Here is a 22,570-nt window from a genome sequence, read left to right as displayed (position 1 = left end):
AGTTGTCCATCCTGGCCAAGAACAAGACTTCGAAACGCCTTTTGAACTCAATGTGCCGTTGTCTGCTTTCACTCTCAACATGGAAGAAAAGACGAAGTTTGGAACGACTTTGCCGTTTTTTCTGTTTGCGTTTGTTTGTGTGAGCGGAACCCTTGTTTCGTTGCGCACTTTTCCACACGGACTTTTTTTTGCTGCGGCTCGCCCACTCCATCTGCTTCTTTCTCGGGCTGGGCCAATTTCTCGTATTTTCGTTGCCCTCGTTTAGGCTTTGTGTCGCTTCCAGCGGTTCTGAACTCGTTCGTTTTGATGGCGGGAGGAGGCGGAAGTAGTTTGTTCAGCGGCTTCCGACTTTTGGGACTTTACTGCAACCACGTGCCGCACGTACTGCGTTATCATCGCAAACACCGGGAGTTCTATCTGGTGACGTCAGTTGGGAAATGTTTGCACACGTACAACGTAAGGAAAGTTTTCACGCTAACCCCCTTCGTGTTTTTCTGACTTCCTTCTCTGCTTCCTACCATCTTCAGTTCCTTCCTTTTTCATCCTGCTTCTTCCTCTTTTGCATTACATTTATGGTTCATAACCACCCTCGATTTGTTCTCTCCTTTCGTAATGACCTCGTTTGTGTTGTGACATCATTTCTGTTTTCCCCCCCAGGTCAGTCGTTTGGGCATCGTGGCCATCAGTGAGTATTGTTTTTGTTTGGCGTGACGACAAAGTGAAGCGAGCCCCTTTGGCCCTGATTGGCTGACGTTGTGGGATGCGGTTGCCTAGGTAACAGCCTGCAGGATGACATCACATGCATGGCGGCAGACAGGATGTTGGCCTTCGCCGCCGCCGGCACGCTCGTGTACGCCTTCGCCAGGAACAAAGAGGTCGGGGGGAAGGGCGGGGCCTCGAGTGTGTGATGGGCGGGGCCTGGAATGTTCTCTGTGCCCAGGTGGTGATGCGCTACCGTGGACACGAACAGGAAGTGCGCCTGCTGCTTCCTTTCGGCGACCAGCTGATCTCGTCCGACGGCGGCGGGCTTGTCATCGTCTGGGACGTTCAAAGCGGCGGTGAGGGCGGAGCTTAGGGCCACACAGTGTGTGTGTTGCTCATGTGTGTATATATCTGTGTGTGTGTGCTTGTACGTACGCGTGTGTGTTTATGAGTCCGTATGAGTGTGAACAAAATAAATGTGCGTGCGTATGTGGTCGGCATGTTGTTTGTGACGCGTTCTGGGTTTCCCCTGACAGACGTTTACCTGCAGCTGCACTTTGAGCCCGCCACCTTTGACGTGTCGGCCATGATGCACCCCAGCACGTACCTCAACAAAGTGCTGCTGGGAAGTTCCCAGGGTGCATTGCAGCTCTGGAACCTCAAGACCAGGTTAGCATGCTAGCACGCTAACAGACGGTCCAACAATACGAGCTGCAAATGAAAATCTGCAAATTGTCGGCCGTATTTGTGGCTCCTCCTTCAACCTTTTCGAACGAATCAAATCTTGTTGTGTTGTTGTTGTGCGTTTGTGTTGCGGTTCCAGCAAGTTGTTGTACACGTTTGCCGGCTGGTCGGCAGGTGTCACTGTGCTGCAGCAGGTGAGTGTGTGCGCTCGTCTACTTCAAAATCATTTTTTGCATACGCTTGACATTCGGACCTCAGGGAACTCCTTAAAGACGGTTGGAAAACCCGTTCAGGTTTTAGTTATTTTAAAATGCAAAAAAGTTGCAAATGTGCAAACAACTGGACTCAAAATTAGTATTCATCATTTTTGGGGGACGATTGTGCTGATTTTGTAATAACTGAAATTGTAATTGAATTCCGACGAATTGCACAGCCCGAATCCCCGCTGAAAAAAGTGAACCTAATGTTTGCATTGGAACGAGCAAAGGTCAAATGAGCGAGCTCACTGCTGCTTGTTGTGGCGCAAAGTGGTACTGCACCGATGAGCCCAACTGCATTCACACTTGCTCAATCTGAGAGAAAAAAAACCTCGTCAGCGGTTTAGCGGGCGTTCCGAGTTCCGGTGAATTTTGGCCAATAGTGACGGGCAACCGTCAGTTTTGGCGGCATTGAATGACCTCAAGTGAACTGGACAGAGCCCGGCGGTGGACGTGGTGGCCGTCGGCACGGCAACGGGCCGCATCATCGTTCACAACATCCGATTGGACGAGACGCTGATGGCCTTCGCGCAGGACTGGGGACCAATCACGTCGCTGGCTTTCCGGACAGGTGTGTGCGTGTGCGCAGGTGTTAAGGGTGCTGTTTGTATGCGTGACCTCTGACCCCGCCCACAGACGGGCCGCCCACGCTGGCGGCGGGAAGCCCACAAGGTCACGTGACCTTGTGGGACCTGGAGCGGCAGCAGCTGCTGGCTCAGCTCAGACACGCCCACAAGACGGCGGTGAGCGCCAGCTTCGTGCACGGCGAGCCGCTTCTCATCACCACCGCCGGCGACAACGCCATCAAGGTCGTCGGCGCCGGCGCCACACTTCCTTCCCGCCGGCGGGACCTCCGATTGCCTGACACGTTTTCTTTGTGCTTTCTTCAGGTCTGGATCCTTGACCAGGAAGGGGGCGGGGCCAGGTTGCTGAGAAATCGCCAGGGTCACAGTGCCCCGCCCACCGCCATCCGTCACCATGGCGACGACGGGAAAAACATCCTCAGCGCAGGTGAGCTGGAATGAGGACGGCGGCGGCGTGCGGACGGCCAAACAAAATGTCTCTTCCCCTGCAGGTCAAGACGGGACACTGCAGTCTTTTTCCACCGTCCACGAACGACTCCACAAGAACCTTGGACACGGTCTGACTCCGCCCACCCGCACCTCCGTCACCACCCGATTGCTTCTTCAACTGTGCGCTTTTGTGTTTAGGCTCCGTCAATAAAAAGAAAGAGCAGAAGAAGAAGAAGGGCTTGTCCTACGAGGAGCTGCGCTTGCCCGCAATCACCGCCTTCTCCTCCGGTTGGCGCTCGCACACGCGTACGAGTAAGAGTCAAGATGGCCGCCGCGACGTTGACCGCCTTTCTCCACAGCTGCGGCCCGCCAGTCGGACTGGGACGGCATCGTGGCGTGTCACCGCGGTCGCCTGGCGGCCACCACCTGGAACTTCCAGCGCTGCACCAGGGGGGCGCACCACCTCAGCCCGCCGGGGGGCGGCAACACTTCCGTCGCTACGGTAACCAGCCCACTCGCCTTACAGCTGTGCGCGTTAACGCCACTTCCTGTTTCCTATCCCAGGCCGTGGACATCACTTCCTGTGGGAACTTTGCGCTTGTGGGGTCTTCGTGCGGCCGCGTCGACGTTTACAACCTGCAGTCGGGACTTCATCGCGGTTGCTATGGAGACGGGCAGAAAGGTGACGCCGCCGTTGCCGCCGCCGCCGCCGCCGGCTTCCGTCTCCGGTTAACGGCGCCATTTTCCAAAAGCTCACAGCGGCGCCGTGCGAGGCGTGGCCAGCGACGCGCTCAATCAGCTGACTCTCACCGCCGCGTCCGATTGGCTGCTCAAGTTCTGGCGCTTCAAGAGCCGCAAACAGGAAGAGCAGATGAAGCTCAACGCGGCGCCCGCTAGCATGAAGCTGCACAGGGACAGGTAGCTAACGGCTAGCGTGGCGCTACACGGCAAAAACACACTGACGGACGAGACGGTCTTGTTTCTGTCAGCGGGATGCTGGCGCTCGCTCTGGATGACTTGACGCTGCTGATCGTCGACGTGGAAACCAAGCGAGTGGTCCGCAAGTTCGCCGGTCACCACGGCAACACCAACGACATGGTGAGAGACTCGCTAACAAATGAGGAACTGGCGAGCATCCTTGCGGTCAGGCCGACATTTTCAAACGTGACCGACTCGTTTGGCGTCTCGACTCGGGTCCACGCAAACGATTCGTTCACCAAACGTTTTGATACGCCCCGTGGGCATGCTAACAACAGCGCTAGTTAGCATGCTAATATAGCAAAGAACAATGTTTTGTTCTTTGATAGCGGGACCAATCACAAGCGTGAGATTTCGGAGTCCCTGTTAGACAACAATCTGACGTCGACACTTTTGGGAACTGGCCGTCGACGTGCCAATCGTCTTTTGACCTTTTGTCAGACTTTCAGCCCCGACGGTCGCTGGTTGATCACCGGCGGGATGGACTGCACCATTCGCACGTGGGACGTCCCCTCCGGAAGGTGAGAGCCCAACGTGTCCTCCCGTGTCTTCCCGTGTCAACATGTGGTTGCGTGTTCAGCCTGGTGGACTGCTTCCTGGTTTCCATGGCGCCGGTGGGCGTGTCCATGTCCCCCACTGGAGACTTCCTGGCGACGTCGCACGTGGACGTCCTGGGCGTTTGCTTGTGGTCAGTCGACAAATGTTCACGTTCCCTTCTCGGCGTCGACGGCGGCCAATCACGCAGCGGCTCTCCTCCTCAGGACCAATAAGAGCCTGTGCGGGCCGGTGGGGCTCCGCCCACTGCCGGCCGACTACCAGCCGGAGGCGGAGACTCTGCCGGGGGGAGGGGCGCCGGAGGCCGAGCGGGAAGTGACATTGGAGGAGGAGGAGCCCGACGAAGCATACAGCTCGGCGGAGCAGTTGGGGGCGGAGCTTGTGACGCTGTCGCAGCTACCCGAGTCCAGATGGAAACATCTGCTGTGCCTGGACGCCATCAAGGTACGAGCCTTTCATGTCATGGCGCGAGGTCACGTGCAAGAGCACATGATCGTCACGTGATGAGCACGGGACGCTTTTGAAAATAAATAAATAAATACATTCAGTTAGTTTAAAAACATTTGTACAGCAACTTTGTTAGCTTTTGTTTTTTTTATTTGTTTGTGTGAGTTTGTCAGTTTTAGTTTTTTAAATATATGGAGTACTTTTTGTTTGTTTTTGAAAAGGTCATCAAGTAGTAGAGATAAGCCATTTTTTAATCAACTGTTGGCTTAAAAGAAAAAAAAATGTCGATATGCGTCAAACCAGCCAATAATCGTCACTGCTCGTGACGTAGACTTCGCCAATAAATGACCTTCGTTCTGCAGCTCGGATGATGGAAATCAATACATTTCAAAGAGCACAAGTATGATGACAAAGATGGATTTTTTTTTTGCTACAATCATTTTTTTTCGTTAGTTTATTTTCCTTTTCATTTTGTTCGAAAGATGTTTTTCACTTGACTTTCCAGTTGATTTGTGAACTCTAACCTTGATGTTGCCATGACGACGGTCTGTTTGCAGAGGAGGAACAAAGCGCCGACTGCGCCCGTGTCTGGAGCGTCGGCGCCCTTCTTCCTGCCCACCGTGCCGGGCCTCACGCCGCGCTTCGCCGTCCCGCAGCGGGAAACGCAGGTTGGCGTCGCACCACGTGCACGTTGACGTGCGACAACATTCACGATGCTCATGTGAACAATGGTGTGCGTGCGTGCGTGCGTGCGTGCGTGCGTGCGTGCGCGTCAGTCCAAGGTGCTGAGCTGCAGTCTGCCGTCCCAGAGGTCAAAGTTCAGCTGTGCTCTGCAGGAAGGTCTTGAAACGGAGTCATGTGAGTGCATTGACGCAAATGACGTCCATCGCGATTCCATGTCGACGTTTGTTTTTTGCCGTCCGTTCAGTCGCCGTTGCCGTGCAGCTGTTGAAAAGTTTGGGTCCGTCGGCCGTGTCCGTGGAGCTGGCCGGTCTGTCGCCGGAAGGGGGCGGAGCCGACAGCCTCCTGTTGGCCTTCATTGGCATGACGGACAGCATGCTGGCCAGTGGGCGGGACTTTGATCTGGCTCACGCCTACCTGTCGCTGTTTCTCAAGGTAAGACCGGGACTGCGTTGGGAATAGAACCACTCGACTTGTTTTTTGTTTAGTGGACCGACATTGTGTCCAAATCCTTTTGTACTGCGTTGGCATTTTGATTTGGATCTGCCCGTCACGTTGAACCACATTTTGCCATCCTGTTGACAGCTTCACCTGCACTCGCTGGCTCAGGATGCCGTCGCATTGGAAGCCTTGGTCCGCCTCTCCTCGCGGCTGGAGGCGGGATGGGCGGAGCTACGGGCGTCCTTCAATCAATCGCTTTGTTTGTTGGCCTACGCCAAGAGTGCACTTTTGTGAACACGCATCGCCCGGTTTTCTACGTGTCAATGTGCTGCTTTGTTTACAGTTATAAAAAGTTGTGTGTGACTTCATGCAACATGAATTTTGTCTCGAAATAAAAGTTTTCATGTCTGGGTGCATATAAGTGGTTTGCTTTTCAGAAAGAAAGTGAAGAAAATGTTTATAATATTTCAAATTTGTTTGTAAGGAAAGGAAGGAAAACTGAGGGTAACTTGCAATGATTGGAACGACTGTGACGAGGAGGAAGGTTGACACGAGCGCCAGTTCCATTCGGGAGACACAAAAACACCACTTAACGCACACACATACCTTGTGTGCGAGAGAGCAGCTAACGAGTTAGTTTGGACTCAATAATTAAAATACACTCGTCCCTCCGAAAGCCGATAGGCCAAGAGTTTTGAAGCCGAAAGGCCGCCATATTGCTCCTCCCAAGTACTACTGTACTGTATGTTAAGCGTTCTGTTATTGTAATGCAAAATTCCAGCCTAGGGGGCGACAGAAGTTACAAACTTCAATTGCTCCACTTGTTTTTTTTCCGTCTTTAAAGCTCACTTCTACGTCACGTTTTGGCTCGCAACACAAAGCAAAAATTGAACAAGTTATTAATCATAATGTATTGTCAATCATCGCCATCCTCTTTTTTTGACCCTCTTTGTGCTAAATTTAAGATGTCAAACACTTTGAGTCGCTACGTGCATGAAAATGAGCAACATTGAGCTCGTCCCAAAATGATGCAATGCTGCCATCTGCTGGCCACAGTTGTTGTTGTTGTTTCCCTGCCAAATGGTCAAACCAGAGCTGTCCAAACCCTTTCTCTGCCCATTGAAAGGAAAACAAAAGAAAACATTCGATTGCATTCCTCATCAGGATTCCCGTTGGCAATTGAATTGAGCCGTGATGTTGCGTGTGTGTTTCTCAGACGCTGCCGGCTTTTGTTTCGCCTCCGAGAGCGACGAGCACAGCGCGCAATGCTGACCCGTGCCGGCGTCAAGGCTGCACCAAATGGATCCTGCGGTCGTGTCTTCGGCGCTGGCTGGATGAGAAGCAGACAGGAAGCGACGTCCGCGTCGTCTTTCCCAAAATGGCTACGACAGATTGACAAGTCGGACGACAGACGGCTGCCATGTTGGACAAATGGTTTGATTGAGCCGGCACGTTGGGGCTGACTTTCCTCTTTTGTGGCGTCAGGTGCGCTCGTGTACTTCCTGCCTGCAGCAGGTGGAGCGCGCGCTGTCCCGGGTCAGTCCAATGGCCGCCTTTGGCGTGTCGGTGGGCGTGCGTGGCGTACCGGTTCGCCGTCACGCAGGTGAGCAGGAAGCGTGTGCGCGTGCGTGTGCGCACGTGTTCTCTCTCACAGTGCGTCTCTTTTTCTAGTCTTCCATTTTCTAGGTCTGTTCAGAAGACGGCCACAAGGGGGCAGCCGGGTCGCGAGTACCGATACCTTGAAATATGAAAACATTTTTTAACTTTTAGAATTCACATGAATGTGAATAGCAGCAAAATGTAATTTATTGTGTAGACTCATTTTCAAAATTTCAAACTAATGTCAGTTCAACTTCTGAATGGGTTGTTTGGTCCTTCAGCAAAACTAAGTGATTTTTTTTTTTTAGTGCACAAAATTTTGACAACAGTTCATTAAAAAAAGAAAACGTGTCATTTTGAGAACATTTCTCAAAAGTCAACTCAGGACTATTTTTTGAAAACAAATGTGAGCGATATTTTGATTATTGAATGTTTTGCAACCTTTTATGTATCCAAGGCACATATTTCACGTTTGAAAATAATAATAATAATCTTACCAGTTGGCAAAATGATTGACAAAAAGTCCATCTGCAGCTTGATTTTGTGCTTTCTTGTCGTCTAGTGGCAGCATTTCAGTCTGCCTGCAACTACTATTTGTGCTAGATCTAAATAAATCAACAACAACAAAATTTCGTTTTCGTTTCAATGTTCAGACACGCCCACATTCCCGCCATCCCATGTCTTCTGTTTGTCAGGAACGCATGCGCGCGCGCGCGCGCGCACGGCAGCCTCCCCCCTACGCGCACGCCCACACCGCAAACGCTGGAATGTGGCTTTTTTTGGACTCGGCCACACACACATGAACACGTCTTGTGAAATTCAGTGTCAAATGATCTTTTCCAGGTTTTCTTCTTCTTCTTTCCTCCATTTGTGTGCATTTTCATACTCTCAAGACGATTCGATTGACCGACAAGCGCTTAAGAAAATGGAAGCTTTTCATGCAATTTAAGAGTTCAACGAAAGTCCAACTTCTTTATCAGATAAACGCTGCGATAGATGACGTGACCCGACTGCGCCGCTTCATTGGCCAGTGGAGAGCAGCGCTTTAAAAATGTTGATTTCTTAAAAAGTATACATATATTTGTTACCGTTACAGCATAAGTCAACAATAATGACCTTCAAACACCCCCAACACAAAAATAGGCAAAAGAAATCTGCAGATCTTAAAGTGAAACAAACACCATTTGCCTGTAATTCATATCTTTGTTATTGTCATTTAAAGAGGCCAACAAGTTATTTCATCCATTCTGTTGTGTGTGTGTGCGTTTTTGGAAATGATTTAATCGGCCAATTGATCTGTGATTGGTATTTGAAACATCAGAATTGGCCTTCAAACCAAATCCACGCGGGCGCATCCCTTGTTCCAATTAAAAGCAGCGCCTTCTCCAGGTGTGCTAAATACGAAAAGGGAAATAAGTCAGAAATGACAAAAATATTGACAATGAGAGACTTTTCTGCTCTGTGACAATGAGGCACTCTAAAGCTTTGTTGTCGGGAAAAAAGAAGATTTTTTGGCAACCGTTGATACCAACAAAGAACAGAGGATTTATTATTATTATTATTATTATTTTACTTTTATCGAGTAGCGCAAGAGCAACGTGTCGTCGTCCATGGACTAGTACTCTCTTTGCCCTCACAAGTAATAGTTACAGGATAACTAAATGTAACTAATAAAGAAAATCCATGCATTTGTGCCGCTGACACTAACTTCAAGGTCACTAGTAGCATGCAGTGGTTAACTAGTGCACCGTTTAGCCACACTAGTTACAAGTAGTTGTACTACTGATTTGCATTACTGGCGAGGCCAAAGCGGAGGCTACTAGTAAGTTGACCAGTCGGACCTGGGACGAGAAGGCCCAACGCTGGCTCTCCTGCAAAACAGGAAGTGTTGGTCAGAATTCGGCGAGCTGGAATGTTGCGCGTGTCCACGTTGCGGTGCGGGACCGAGACAGTCGCCAAAGCTACAAAGTCGGCCAGGAAGGAAGACTTACAAAAAGAAGGACGTCAGCGTGCCAAAAACATGTTTTGCTGTATGGACACGTTCGAATGTCAACAAAAAAAACAAAACAGTCGCCATTTGATGACATCACAACGCTTGCTTTGTCTTCTTCCAGGCGTCTTCTGCTCACTTGCACAATCACGCAATTGAATTTGCACAATCCGCCTCTCTGTGCGCGTGCGCGTGCGTGCGCGTCATGTCACAGACATTTTCATATTCACATCAACTGGATCCCAGAATTATGAACGCTGATGATGACTGATTTCTCACAATCATTTGGAAACCGATCAACGTGCGAGACTTTACCGCCACTTTGTACATTTTCAAACAATCACTTTGACAACATTCCTAGAAAATCACAATGCCCCGCCTATCACTGCTAAGCTTTTCTTTCTTTTTTTTACAGGACTGCAGGCGCTGGATTGCTGTGATTTTGGACTGTCCCTGAAGGCAGCACTAAACACGGAGAAAAGTGCAACTTGGGCTTTGCTTACTGAAATTGCTGCACACGAGTTTGGGTCAACATATCCGCACTTCGCACTGCCAAAACAAAAACAAAAACAAAAACAAGCAATTGGAAAAGTCCGTTAGGCAGGTTTACATTGTGGAATTTCAATCAGCACAAGAACCTTCCAAAGCCAGGAAGAACTTCTGCAATCAAGCAGCAGGGAACAGAAGGTGGTGATTACATGAAAGAGAGAAACAACAACAACAAAATGGAGGGAGAGCACACGAGCAGCCGGAACAATATTCAAATAGCATCTTTTAAAAATAGGAGCACGATATGATTGTTGTATTGTTCTGCACAATAGGTACAACTTTCACCAACAACTCATGATGACAAGTATTGCTGTCTACAGGAATAAGGATGTGAACTTTCCTACCTATTATTATTATTATTAGTATGGTTAAAAATTGTATAGTGTTATAAGGAAGGAATGAAAAAAAAAAACTTCTTCCTAGTCCTTTTTGAATATGTACAAGAATTAAAAAAAAATACTTTTCTTAGTAAAAAAAAATTTGTTTAGCCTTTTGAATGGTGTTACATCATTTTCATAAAATAAACCATTCTTTTGTAGATGGATGGACGCCAGCCAGCCAGATAGCCCCTCCCCCAAGGAGGCTCTCGTGCACGTCGCATGCGCGTGCCCGCCGTCGCTCCCTCCTCGCAGTTGGTCGCGACTCGCGAATGAAGAAGATGACGAGCAACTTTGTCAAGTGAGGCGAGACAAGAAGAAGAAGAGGAGGAAAGCCACCAGGTTCAAGTCGCGTCCTCCCGCACGCGCCTCGCGCATCGTCGCAGGTGATTGGACGTCGGCGCTCAGGTACGTGACGTCTCAGAACCCAACTTCGGCCTCGCTCGGGTTCGACGGAGCCACAAACCAAATGAGGTCATTCGTGCGGCGAAGGTCACTTTTTTTTGTTTTGCTAGGCAAAAGTTTGACGCGCGTGCGTGCCAGATGATATTTTTGCGTGTGCGTGTCAGACCTTTGCGTCATGATGTCTTCGCCCACTCTCTTCCTATTGGTTGTCTGGCGAAGTGTGGGTGTGGCCTAACCTGCCACTTTTCATCCCCAAAGAGTGTTTTTACATTTATTAAGGAATCTGCGATGTTGATCTTGACTTTGTGACTTTAAGTGACCGTTGCACGCCGATTGGACACAAGATGGCGCCGTGCGGCCGCCTGCTGCTGCTGCTGCCATTGGTGCTCATGTTTCTACTTCCTGCGGCGCGGCCACGCCCCTCCACCAATGACCACCGCTTAGCCCCAGGTGACTTTGTTTAGAGGTGGCGACCAGTCCTTTGTTTACATGTGACCAGTCCATTGTTTGTCTACATGTGTGTCCTGAAAATGTGTGGCGACCAGTCCAGGGATTGGTCGCTTGCAGGCCTACAAAATGTCATCGTTTCCTGCGTCCAACTTGGGAAACTTCCAAAAGTGTTTTGGAGAATTCTTTGTCAGAGGGGTGTTGGTCTGCCGGGACTTCATGGCCCGACACGTGAACACTGCATGTGTGTGTGTGTGTGCGTGTGCGCGTGCGCCTTGTTCTCCTTTTTGAGAGCGAAGACGCCTTATGAGCAACGATTGGTCATCACAGTCAAATGAGAAAAGCAGACCAAAAGTCAACCTTGAGTTTGTCCTTTCAGTTGTTGTGGCCAGCGTTTCGTCTGAGGATGAGGATGATGAAGATGAAGACGAATCGTCATCGGAGGAAAACAAGCACGCTGACGATGTGACAAACAAAACAAAACAACGTCAGTCAACAATTTAACTTCAGAATATTTTCAAAACCTTTGTTGACATTTTTTTTTCAAAATTTGCCCCTTAAGTGAAATCATTGATTTGCAAAACTGCTTTGCAAATATTTTTTTTAAAAAAGAGATGCTGTTATCTTTTCTCCCGATTAGCATCGTCGTTAGCGTCTGCCCCCGGCTGGTCGTCTCCGAGCAAGATGGAGACGCTTTACGTCCGTCCCCAATACCATGGGGTGAATTTCCGTTGCCGGGCGACGGGAAGCCCCGCCCCCACGCTGGACTGGTACAAGAACGGAAACGATGTCAGACGACTGCAAAGACTCGGCGGCTTCAAGGTGAGTCGACGCCGCCTGTGGCGCGGGCGGGCCCACTCGTCTGGATATCGGACTGGATAGTCCGTCCACGCCCGCGCAAGCCGTTGAAGTCACAGGGCGGCCATCTTGCTCCTCCCATCTCGCAAGCACACTACTGTATAAACTATACGGTGTACGTACAGATGAGACTTATATTAGCTTTATTTTGTAATCTTTTGCGTGTTCAAATAAATCAAAGATGAGATTCTTGTGAAGAGGGTCCTTGCAAGGTTGATTTATTACAGAGATCTCTGGTCACACAATTGCATATCACCCAAGCGGTGTCATCCAATATGTGTGTGTGCGCTTTTGCCCACACAGCCTTTTTATTCAAAACAACAGGAAACGCCTTCCGTCCTCCCGCGAGGTACAAAATCAGATTGCATTCTCCCAGTATACTAGATCGTCCGTGAACTTTTGAAAACCGGATTTCTGACGAACAGGAACTAGACTTCTGAGATAAACAAACGAAACATATTAACTTTCTCATGTCTGGGAAAACAGTAGAAAAGATAGCAAGAATGTCAAAAGCATTATTTTACTCATCAGCTTATATTAGGTTAACATAATTACACCGACATCAACACATCTATAATGAAATGCAAAACAGGTCAAATGTAAAATAAAACAGTAAAAATGTTAACAATGTCAACAGCAGTTAGTAAAGGTGGTTTTTAACAAGTAAAAAAAAAAAGTGCTGCAAGTAAGTGCTGCTTTGAAGACCCCCGTTTTCTTTCGCTCCGTTCCTTAAACCTCAATATTAGTTTTCTTTTGTTGGATTACTGTGACATCATTAAGCATATCATTAATACCCGCATTTAAGGCAACTTGCAAAATGTCCTCTTGTTGATGTTGAACAAATTGAAAACATGATCAATCGTGCCGTTTCTACAAAGTCTCAAACGATCGAATGGCGAGAAAGGTTTCTTGGGAGGAGCAATATGGCGTCCTGGCGGCTTCAAAAGTCTTATCGGCTGTCCAGCCATATATTGGGATCGGTGCGCGGCCCTCGGGCCGATCCGCTGACTGACTGACTTCAGATCAGGCAACGCGCGTGGACGCTCACCCTGGAGACGCTGGTGCCCGAAGACGAAGGAAACTACACGTGCGTGGCCCGCAACGCGCACGGACGCATCCAACACCACTTCCTGCTGGATGTCGTGGGTAAGATCACACGATCACGCGAGCACATGTCCACGCAACGCCGACGCGACTGTCCGTCCTCAGAGCGCTCCAATGACAGGCCCCGCCTCAAGGCCGGCCTCCCGGCCAATCAGACGGCGGCGGCGGGCGACCGCGTGCACTTCACGTGTAGCGTGTCCAGCGACTTGCAGCCTTTCGTGCAGTGGATCAAAGTGGACAGCGCCACCCGCCGCGTCGGACCCCACCAGCGCCCCAATGGCACCGTTGTCAAGGTGGGACGTACGCACGATGGCGCCCCCTGGGGCCTCGCGGGGTTACCATCCTTTGGGATTTCTCAACGGACTTTGTTTTTAGTAGGCATGTAACAACGGCCAATACGATGGATATCACGATATTAGGTTAGCCGTGTAAAGAAGCAAAAACTAACCCAAAAAAAAGAAGCTCATGTTTTGTTTTTGTACAGAAATGAAAAGCATTGACGGAGAAATTGTTTGGCTTGTCGAGTTCCGACAAAGAATCCTGCTCAGTCCGTTGTTGACAATGTTGTGTTTGACTGAAGTGGGACAAAGGTCATGTTTTGGTTTATTTTGACAAAGATCAACAAATATTTGCTGGTATTTATTTTTGGGCGCGATAATTGCCACACAACATTCCTAATTCAAATGAAACTGCACTAGTAAACTAACCACTAGAGGGAGCTAGAACAGCACAAATGGAATTCAACTGCTTCAAAAAAAAAATATTGTGATGACGACAAGATTGTGGTCATTTGAAGATCGCGATATCACGAAATTTTACTTTTTAGTAGCTTCTATTTTTGGGAGTTGACGTTTTGAAAAGGCTTTTTTGCTCAAATTATAGTCGGTTTGAATGATTTTGAAAGCATCAAATGTAGTTTCATTTTTGGAGAAGCGCTCACATTTGTAATTGCTTCATGAAAAATGGATTTGCCATTTGAGTTTGTATTCATTTGTTTCGTGCAACTGAGCTGAGGTTGTTTGTGCTTGCGTTGCTTGAGGGGGCGTCGGACGAAGACCCGCAGATCCTGACGCTGACCAACGTGAGCGCCGCCGACGCCGGCGAGTACGCGTGCGTGGCCGAGACCAACGCGGGCGTGGCGCACCGCTCGGCCTGGCTCACCGTGCCGGAGGGTGAGCGGCGCCGCCTTTCGCTTCCGCGACATCTTTCTTCGTCGTCTTCCTCCTCTTCTGGCTCCTCCCCTTTCCGTTTGTCTTGCGCTTCCGCGGTGCACTGATGACAAGATGGGACGGAGGACCAGAACTGCCAAAAGGAAAAATGAATCAAGTGAAAATGAAAATAGATATAAAAAATAGAAATCAAAATGTTATACAAAAAAAATATACATGTAAATAAAAAATAAATGAATAAAGTAAAAATAAATACAAGAATTAATATCAAGATTAAAAAAAATAACAATAATAACAAAATTAAAAATAAATATATAAATAAATATATATATCAATCAAGATAGTCGCTCTCAATGCAAGCCGGCGAGACGTCCTCGTTTGCCGACCAATGAAAGGCAGTTTGCAACACGCTTGGAACCGCCCCCTCATTTGAATACAATTTGGACCTGACAGCGCGTCTGCCGCATGAAATAAATACATAAATGTGAGAGCAGAACGTTTTTATATTTAATTTTATTTATATATTTGTATTTATTTTTATTTTTTGAATCTAATTTTTTTTCCCGTTGATTTTATTGTTTGTTGTTTTGATTTCCATTTATATTAATTTTTTTATTGCATTTAATTTTTGAATGATATTTTTTACATCCGTTTTTATTTTCACGTTTAGTCATTCATTAATTTTAAATTGTGTCCGTTTCGGTCCTCCATAAGACGGCGCCTGTGCTCCTCCTTCCCGCATGGTGGCGATGTTGTGATTTGTGTTGCGTTCCCAAGGCCCGCCCCCCGGCCCGCCCCCCGGCCCGCCTCTTCCTCACAGCTACGCTCAGATCTTCTTCTACTGCGTGGGCTTCTTCATGGCGGCCACGCTGACTTTCATCGCCGTCATCTGTAAACTGTGCGCCGCCCCCAGGAAGGGCGCCGCCCCCGCCGGCCAGCTGGCCGTCCACAAGCTCGCCAAGAGCGTGACGCTCAAGAGACAGGTGACGACGCTTTCAAGTGCCGCAGATTTTTGCACGTCAGACACTTTGCCGTAAGTTCATCTCTGCGACACATTTTGAGCTCAAGCGATCAGAAACAATAAACAAAGTGTAGCAGAAAAATGATTTGTGAATGTCAAATTTAAAAAAAGATTTAATTGAGGCACTCGGGATTGTGAAGGCCGTGGGCAGATTACGTTTACATGGCAACACATAAGAGCTGAAATCTGATTGGACCAAAAAAAAAGATCCCACAACAACTGATGCTAACATCCGACCGCGTCCCTCACAGGTGTCGCTGGCGTCTTCGTCGCCCGGCCTCTCCAAGAAGTCTTCCGTGTGTCCGTCTTGTCCCTCCCGCGGGACCTCCGCTGTCATGGCCGCCGTGTCCGCCGACTACCAGATGCCGTGCGACCTTCAGTGGGAACTTCCTCGTGACAGGCGAGTGTGGCTTTTGCTTCTCAGGGCGCTCGGGCACATTACAAACACTTGTTAGCATTAGCATGTTAGCTTGATTGAAGACTCAACAAGAATGTTGTCTGTCGCAGGTGCCCGAGGACCACGTGATTGATAAAAATTGCCTTATATGCGGTCAAAATTGAAATTGAGCAAACGTGCTGTTTGTGGTTCTAATCCTCAGGCTGACGCTGGGCAAGCCGCTGGGCGAGGGCTGCTTCGGACAGGTGGCCTTGGCGGAGGTGCTGGGTCTGGACAAGGAGCGTCCGGCGTGCGTCACCAAGGTGGCGGTGAAGATGCTGAAAGGTGAGCGCTCGCTCAGCCGCTCGCTCGCTCGCTTTTCCTCCCGGTCTGACGTGCGCATCCCGTGGCGAGCAGCGGACGCCGGCGACAAGGACCTGATGGACCTCATCTCGGAGATGGAGATGATGAAGACCATCGGTCGCCACAAGAACATCATCAACCTGATTGGCGCCTGCACGCGCGACGGTGAGCTAAAATATCCTCCACTCTAAAAAGGATCGGCTTGAGAATGGACCAATTCACTACTTGGTTTAATTTGACCCAGCTAAAAAAAAAATATGAAAAAAGGATCATTTTGTTTAAACTAAACCAAAACATTGGCTCATTCCGTACAAAAGAACAAAAATAAAAAATACATAAAAATTGGGTGGTTTGTGCGAAACAACCTAAAAATGATTGGATTATTTTGTTTAAAATTGCCTAAAAAATTGGCCTTTTTTAAAGGATCCTTATGTTTAAAACAATCCCAAAAATTGGGTCCTTTTATGTAAAACAATGTAAAAAACAAACAAACAGGTCCTTTTGTTTAAAAACAACACTAAAAATTAGGCCATTTTGTACAAAAAATTAAATAAAATTAAATATACATTTTTTCATTTTGTTTAAAACAACTCCCAAAATTGTGGTCGTTTTGTGAAAAAAAAGAAAAATACAAATTGGGTCATTGGATGAAAAAAAAAAAAAAATTTTTAATACAACCTCAAAATTGTGTTCGTTTTGTGAAAAAAAAGAAAGAAATTGGGTCATTTGGTTTAAAACAACCCAGAAATTTGCCTCAAATTGCCCCAAGTAGTGGATCGGTCCATTTTTGACCCAAATTGAGTTATTTTGAACCCAAGTGTTTTTTTTTTTTAGAGTGTCCAGTCAAGTACAAATACGTCTTTGCGAGATTTAAGGAGATTGGACAGTATTTGTACTCGACTTGTTGCACGGCACCACCGTCGACGTGACAACGACCCGGGTCTTGGTGAGCCCGGGTGACGTGTGTGTTTTTGGTGCCGTTTGGGTTGGACAGGGCCGCTGTACGTGGTGGTGGAGTACGCCGCCCGGGGGAACCTCAGGACGTATCTGCGCTCGCGCCGCCCGTCCGACTCGGAGTACTGGCGCCGGTCGGCGGCCGAGGCGTTGCGGGGCGGCGTGGATCTCCAAGAACTGGTGTCGGCGGCGTACCAGGTGGGCCGAGGAATGGCGTACCTGGCGTCAAAGAAGGTGATTTGATGACAAACATTTCACCAGCGACACATTAGAAGCTAAAAGTTCTTGTCAAGTCTTGCTTTTGGTCCAGTCGACTTTCCCCTTTAACCAAAACGAGCGCGTGTTTGCCGGTTCTCCTTCAGTGCGTCCACAGAGACTTGGCGGCCCGCAACGTTCTGGTCACGCACGACCTGGTCATCAAAATCGCAGACTTCGGCCTGGCCAGAGACGTGCACCACGTGGACTACTACAAGAAGACCAGCAATGTGAGAAGTCCACCACACACACACACACACACACACACACACAGTAGTCCAGACTACAAGAGAACACAGCAAGTCCAGAACATTCCTAACCAGGACAGTCTTGATCAGTCGAGAACAGACCACAAGCAATCCAAACCGGAACAGTCTAGAACGGTCCAGAAGCAAACATTCCAGTCCAGAACAGAACAAACAATTGAAACCAGAAGTGAACCACAGTCGGTCGGAACCAGATCAGAGACCAGAACAATGAAGATCCCAGACAAAAGCACTCTGGAACAGAAGAGTCCAGATCAGACTAGAACACTCCAGAACACAAACCAGACCAGACCACATTTGTTGTGTTTGTGTTGTCCAGGGTCCGTTGCCGGTCAAGTGGATGGCGCCCGAAGCTTTATTTGACCGCGTCTACACGCACCAAAGTGACGTGTGAGTCCAGCGTTAGCCGCATTAGCATGTTAGCACGCGCGACCCTTCAAAAGACGCGTGGCCGGACCTAGTTTTTCTTTGCTTGTTGTGTGTCAGGTGGTCTTTCGGCGTCCTGCTGTGGGAAATGTTCACGTTGGGAGCGTCGCCGTATCCCGGCATCCCCGTGGAGGATCTCTTCAAACTTCTGAAGGAAGGTCACCGCATGGACAAACCAAACGGCTGCACGCAAGAGATGTGAGTAGCGTGGCGGGCGGGTCGAAGGTTCTTCACATTTTGAATTCACTTTTGGCAAAAATAACCGTGAAGCATCGATGCTTTCTTGTCGAGTCAGCAATTACAAATGTCAGCCGCGCACGTAGTTGCTCTGTATTGTACATAAATGTTGTGGCTAAAAGCGCTTCTTGTGTTGTGCCAGCTACGTGATGATGCAACAGTGCTGGCACGCCGTCCCGTCGCGCCGGCCCACCTTCCCGGCCCTCGTTCTGCGTTTGGACGCGGTGCTAACCGCGCTGGCCAAGCAGGTAACCGCCGCCGCAACAGCTTGTGATGCTAGCGTCGCGATGCGCAAGCCGCTAGCGCTGCTCAGCGGCAGCTAGTGCTAGCATTGCTAATGCACCAGCCATAATAATAAGAATGCTTTGCTAAGTACCATTACTGATTGAAGAGCTAATGCTGCCAACATTGCTAATGGCTAGTATTGCTTATACTGCTAGCATTGCTAGCAGCTTAAGTTGCTAACTAACTGCATCGCAGCTGTACTTCCCTTTCTGTTGTTGCTGCATTGTTAGCTAGTTAGCATTTAGCATCTTCATAATAACCACTTTTGACTTTGTCCCCAGGACTACCTGGACTTGTCCGCCCCCCTCATCCAGATCCAGAATCCTCCAATGGGCTCCTGCCCCTGACTAATCCCTCGTAGACACGCTCGTGGTTCATCGTCATCATGGCCGTTCAGGAGGCGGAGCTTCAAAGCCGGAAGGTGATGCGCCATTTCTTGTTTATAACGTGTGTAAATATTGTCAATAATTGTGAATATGAACAAAAAACATTACTGGATGAAATGTTTTGGAAGAATTTCAAGTTGCAACGATGTAAATAATCAAACCAAGTGAAAGTCGGCCATCGCGTGTGATTGTTTTTCGGTGTTGTTTTTTTTGTTGGTTTGTGCTAAGATGTGATGAATGTAGAAATGGCATTTTGCAATATTTTTGTTGCCCTCTGGTGGCCGGTGTGGGATTTACACACGGATCACGCAAAGACCATCTCAATGCATCAATATTTTTATTTGGCGGACAAAAGTAGCACTACGACGCTTGACGACCGGCACCAAGACGCCGCACGGCGCATAAATTAGCGGAAAGAGGAAAAGTCGGCCGTTGTCTAGTGGCGGGGGCTGGCAGGCCCCGCCTCCCGGTCCTCCAGCGAGCGCTTGCGGGCGAAGAGGTGGGTGGGGTCGCGACCCCGGAAGCCCGGCTGGATGTTGAAGACGGGCACGTTCCTCCAGCCGGACGGGTCGTCGAAGTGGGCGGCGGCCTGGCTCGCCTCGCACTCTTTGTTCTGGACCATCCGCAGGAAGGTCTCCATGTCGGGATCCAAACGGCCCAGCAGGCCCGAACGCACCGCCGCCACCGTCTGCTGGTCGCACGCCTGAAGCGTCTGCAGGAGCGTGCTGTAGTACCTGCGGGCGGGAAAACAAACAAACATGGCGGCTGAGGAAGGAACACGCTGCGGTGGGTGTGTGGCGCGCGCTGGCTTGGTTGTCGTGGCAACCTGTTGGGGAAGTGCGCGGGCACTTGCACGACGTCGCCAAACGCTTCCGGGTTGGAGCTCGCCACGCCGCAGATGCCGTGCGCCACAAAACACTCCTCCTGCACTTCGGCAATCATCCTCTGGAAAATGTTGCAGCGGCGGATGGTCTGGAAAACTTTCGTGCCGATGCCCTGCGCTACGCACTGCAGACTCTTCTTCACAAACGTTTTGCCCTAAAAGCACATCATGAGCACACGCGGGCGCCGCAAATTAGGGCTCGGGTTGCACATGAAGGTTTCTTCAAAATAGGGCTTCAAATGTATGGATGGGCTTTAAAAGGGGGGTTTCAAGTTCAAACTAGCGGAAACATTTGAAATGAGGGTTTCAAACTCTGGCTATTTTGGGTTTCATACTAAGGATTAGGCTTTGATACTAGGGTAGAGTTTTTTTTTTTTTTTTTTTTAAAGTATACGTAGGTTTTAAAATAGGGTTAGAGTTTATACCTCGGGTGTGGGTTTTAAATTGGTTTCAAGGTAGGAGGGTGGGCCTTTTCAATGAGGGACTCAAACTCTAGTTAAGGTTTCAACGTAGGTTTCCAAACAGGGTTAGCCATTTTCAAGGCGCGTGCGTGCGAGGTCACCTCGGTGTTGAAGGTGGCGGCGGCGTGCAGGAAGAGCTCGCAGATCTCGTGCATCCCGTCCGTGTCGCAGGTGGAGTTCTCCAGGCACGAGAAGAAGCCGCAGCCCACCGCCACCGCGCCGTTCAAGCAGCGCGCCACGTCCGCTGGCCAACGACACACGTCATCATCAGCGCGACCCACGTCATCATCAGCACGCACGCAAACGTGCAAGCGCGTCTTACCCGGGCTGTTGGAGGAGAAGCGAGCGCGGCGCGGGGCCGCCTCTTGGCCCAGCGGCTCGAAGCTGCCCCACGCCGAGGTCAGCAGCGCCGCCGCGGCGACCACGAGCCCAAAACAGCACGAGGAGCGACACATCTTGACCGGGCCGGAAATGGCGACCGCAATAAAGCTCTGCATGCCGCGCGAGCACTTTATACGGGAGAATGTTCCGACGGGTGGCCGTCACATCCTGGACATTAGCATTCTGCTCACGTCTTCTTGGGGCGGGGGTCGGTGGGGGGGTTATTGGTCCGCTCAAGCACAACCGCGTCACACGCACACGACCGTCGCATACTCACACAAACACACGCAAACAAATCACACCTGTCAGGTTAGGATTGTTGAAAGACCCAAAAGCAGGAAACGGAGGCGAGACAGACTTGGAGGAGGTTGGAACAAAAAAAGGGATTTTATTTCCCAAGGGACAAACCAAGAGGAAAACAAGGGACGTCATATATATCATTTATAGTTAGTTGTTGTTTTTGTTTTTTAATTATAAAAAAAATACCATGTATAGTAAGGCTGGTTTTTTTTTGTTCGTTAATGACCTTGTATAGTAAAATCGATTTTTTAAACAACAATGCCAAGTTAAAACATTTATTATTGGTATAATATATTGAAATAAAATCACGGCGGCTGCCTGGGAGGGAAAGTGACCCCGTGACACTCGTGTTGTTGGCCTGTTGCAGGGAGGAGGTCATGTGACCGTGGAAAAAGTGTCGTGTCTTATCAGCCTTGGACAGGAAACTGTGACCTGTGTGGGTCAAGGGTCAGCGCACATCGCGCAGCACGATCGGCTTCGCTCCCAGCACACACACGCACACGTTGCTTTTCTTTCCACATTTTTTTTTCAGGTGAGCTCCAATAAGTTGTTGGCTTGAACTTTGTGTTCTTTCTTCAAACGACGCACGCGTATTACACTATGTGTGTCGCCACTGGGTGTTATCCTCAAACTTGTTTTCAATTGCATGTGACGCGTAATTTGTTTACACCTAAATAAAAAGTTAGGAGTACTTAATTGAGAGTTATCCATAAGTTTTCAAGTACTTTCATTTGAGCCATAAGTTTTAAAATGCTTGAATTTGCCAGAGCGGGATTTCAAATGGAAAGGTGCTGTGCCTGTTAATGACACCGAAAGATCTTCAATTACAAATAACAGGTGTTGTGAAGTGGAAGGAGCTTCCGGCAGAGTACAGAAGGATGTACAGAATACTTCTTCAGCACCCACCTCAACTGTCGAGGCTAGGGCGTTTGCTACTTAATATTTCCATTACAACATGAATCAGATTCCATCCACTTTATTGAATTGTTGCACTGCAATTACGCTACGTTGCATTCGCCATTATGTGGCGCTGCGCTACAACGTTGGTGTTCAAATAGGGGTCACGTGTTTCCTGTAGTCGTCTTAGTTAAAACAGCGAAATATACTCAGAAATACAAATAATGCTACTTAACGTTAGTTTAAGTTAAGATTATGGTTATGTTGTAGTTATGGTTACGTTTAGGCTTAGTAAAAAACAAACAAAAGGAAGACGGAATTGGAGGTCACGTGTTTCCGGTAGAGCTCCACTCGCCCATGGTCTGCAGCCAGACTCTTCTCAAACAAGGTGGTGAGGTGTTCCTGGTTGATTTTAGTCACGTGCCTTCTGCAGACAGACAGGACAAAACAAAACATGGGGGGCACCGACAGGATTACAACGCAGTTGTTTACTTTTACCCGGCCAATATTCTCTTAAACCCTTAAACAGTATACAAACTCGTATCTCAAGGCACCACTGTACAATGATTTTTTACCTTTATTAGGCTTCGTATAAAAGTATATATATATACTCAACAGACATCTGAAAATCTTTACAGTAGTAATTGGCATGCCAGGCTACTGGGCGGAATCGAAACGCGGACCACAAACTAGTCCTAATTGCAATTGGTTCAGACACCCGTCTGTCATCAAATGGCTTGATGTGATTGGCCCGAGCGGCCGCCAACCACCGCGCTGACGTATGGCGTCGTTGGAGGGCGGAACGTTGCAGGGGAGGAGAGAC

The 22,570-nt window shown here is 48.9% G+C and overlaps 3 protein-coding genes and 1 long non-coding RNA gene across 9 annotated transcripts; 2 read left to right on the top strand and 2 right to left on the bottom strand.

Annotated features, from left to right (window-relative positions):
* The first annotated feature begins 141 nt into the window (after window positions 1–141).
* Window positions 142–6,171, top strand: LOC144034069 (WD repeat-containing protein 36-like). Its single transcript, XM_077542598.1, has 22 exons — window positions 142–456; window positions 658–685; window positions 775–875; window positions 941–1,058; window positions 1,239–1,371; window positions 1,526–1,580; window positions 2,082–2,214; window positions 2,280–2,452; window positions 2,534–2,654; window positions 2,719–2,784; window positions 2,855–2,944; window positions 3,016–3,158; window positions 3,221–3,338; window positions 3,409–3,574; window positions 3,646–3,754; window positions 4,076–4,155; window positions 4,215–4,322; window positions 4,396–4,633; window positions 5,194–5,304; window positions 5,413–5,494; window positions 5,565–5,752; window positions 5,903–6,171. The coding sequence occupies exons 1-22, from the start codon at window positions 307–309 to the stop codon at window positions 6,050–6,052; spliced, it is 2,661 nt and encodes an 886-aa protein (XP_077398724.1). The 5' UTR covers window positions 142–306; the 3' UTR covers window positions 6,053–6,171.
* Window positions 6,172–6,836: 665 nt separating this feature from the next.
* On the top strand, window positions 6,837–18,999 carry LOC144034070 (fibroblast growth factor receptor 1-A-like). Of its 6 annotated transcripts, none has more exons than XM_077542603.1 (19): window positions 6,837–7,192; window positions 7,271–7,361; window positions 9,763–10,681; window positions 10,995–11,128; window positions 11,505–11,612; window positions 11,766–11,947; window positions 13,006–13,129; window positions 13,193–13,380; window positions 14,127–14,259; window positions 15,034–15,239; window positions 15,529–15,677; window positions 15,877–15,998; window positions 16,071–16,181; window positions 17,011–17,204; window positions 17,333–17,455; window positions 17,811–17,881; window positions 17,978–18,115; window positions 18,297–18,402; window positions 18,721–18,999. In XM_077542603.1, the coding sequence occupies exons 3-19, from the start codon at window positions 10,440–10,442 to the stop codon at window positions 18,784–18,786; spliced, it is 2,397 nt and encodes a 798-aa protein (XP_077398729.1). In that variant the 5' UTR covers window positions 6,837–7,192; window positions 7,271–7,361; window positions 9,763–10,439; the 3' UTR covers window positions 18,787–18,999. The 6 variants fall into 6 exon arrangements, with proteins under 6 accessions (XP_077398729.1, XP_077398728.1, XP_077398727.1 ...); XM_077542602.1 differs by having other exon boundaries at window positions 6,837–7,361; window positions 9,763–10,034; window positions 10,436–10,681; XM_077542601.1 differs by having other exon boundaries at window positions 6,837–7,361; window positions 9,763–10,168; window positions 10,436–10,681.
* LOC144034078 (uncharacterized) lies at window positions 8,879–9,516 on the bottom strand. The gene is made up of 2 exons (XR_013288155.1): window positions 9,349–9,516; window positions 8,879–9,228 (listed from the first exon to the last, which is right to left on the bottom strand). It is a non-coding gene; the product is annotated as an uncharacterized LOC144034078 (long non-coding RNA).
* Window positions 19,000–19,145: 146 nt separating the features above from the next.
* Window positions 19,146–20,802, bottom strand: LOC144034077 (stanniocalcin-like). The gene is made up of 4 exons (XM_077542615.1): window positions 20,492–20,802; window positions 20,271–20,413; window positions 19,652–19,863; window positions 19,146–19,559 (listed from the first exon to the last, which is right to left on the bottom strand). The coding sequence occupies exons 1-4, from the start codon at window positions 20,664–20,666 to the stop codon at window positions 19,262–19,264; spliced, it is 828 nt and encodes a 275-aa protein (XP_077398741.1). The 5' UTR covers window positions 20,667–20,802; the 3' UTR covers window positions 19,146–19,261.
* Window positions 20,803–22,570: the final 1,768 nt, after the last annotated feature.

This window comes from Vanacampus margaritifer, chromosome 14, assembly GCF_051991255.1.
Source record: "Vanacampus margaritifer isolate UIUO_Vmar chromosome 14, RoL_Vmar_1.0, whole genome shotgun sequence".
In the NCBI taxonomy this organism is placed as follows: domain Eukaryota; kingdom Metazoa; phylum Chordata; class Actinopteri; order Syngnathiformes; family Syngnathidae; genus Vanacampus; species Vanacampus margaritifer.
This window is presented reverse-complemented; position numbering and strand designations above follow the sequence as displayed.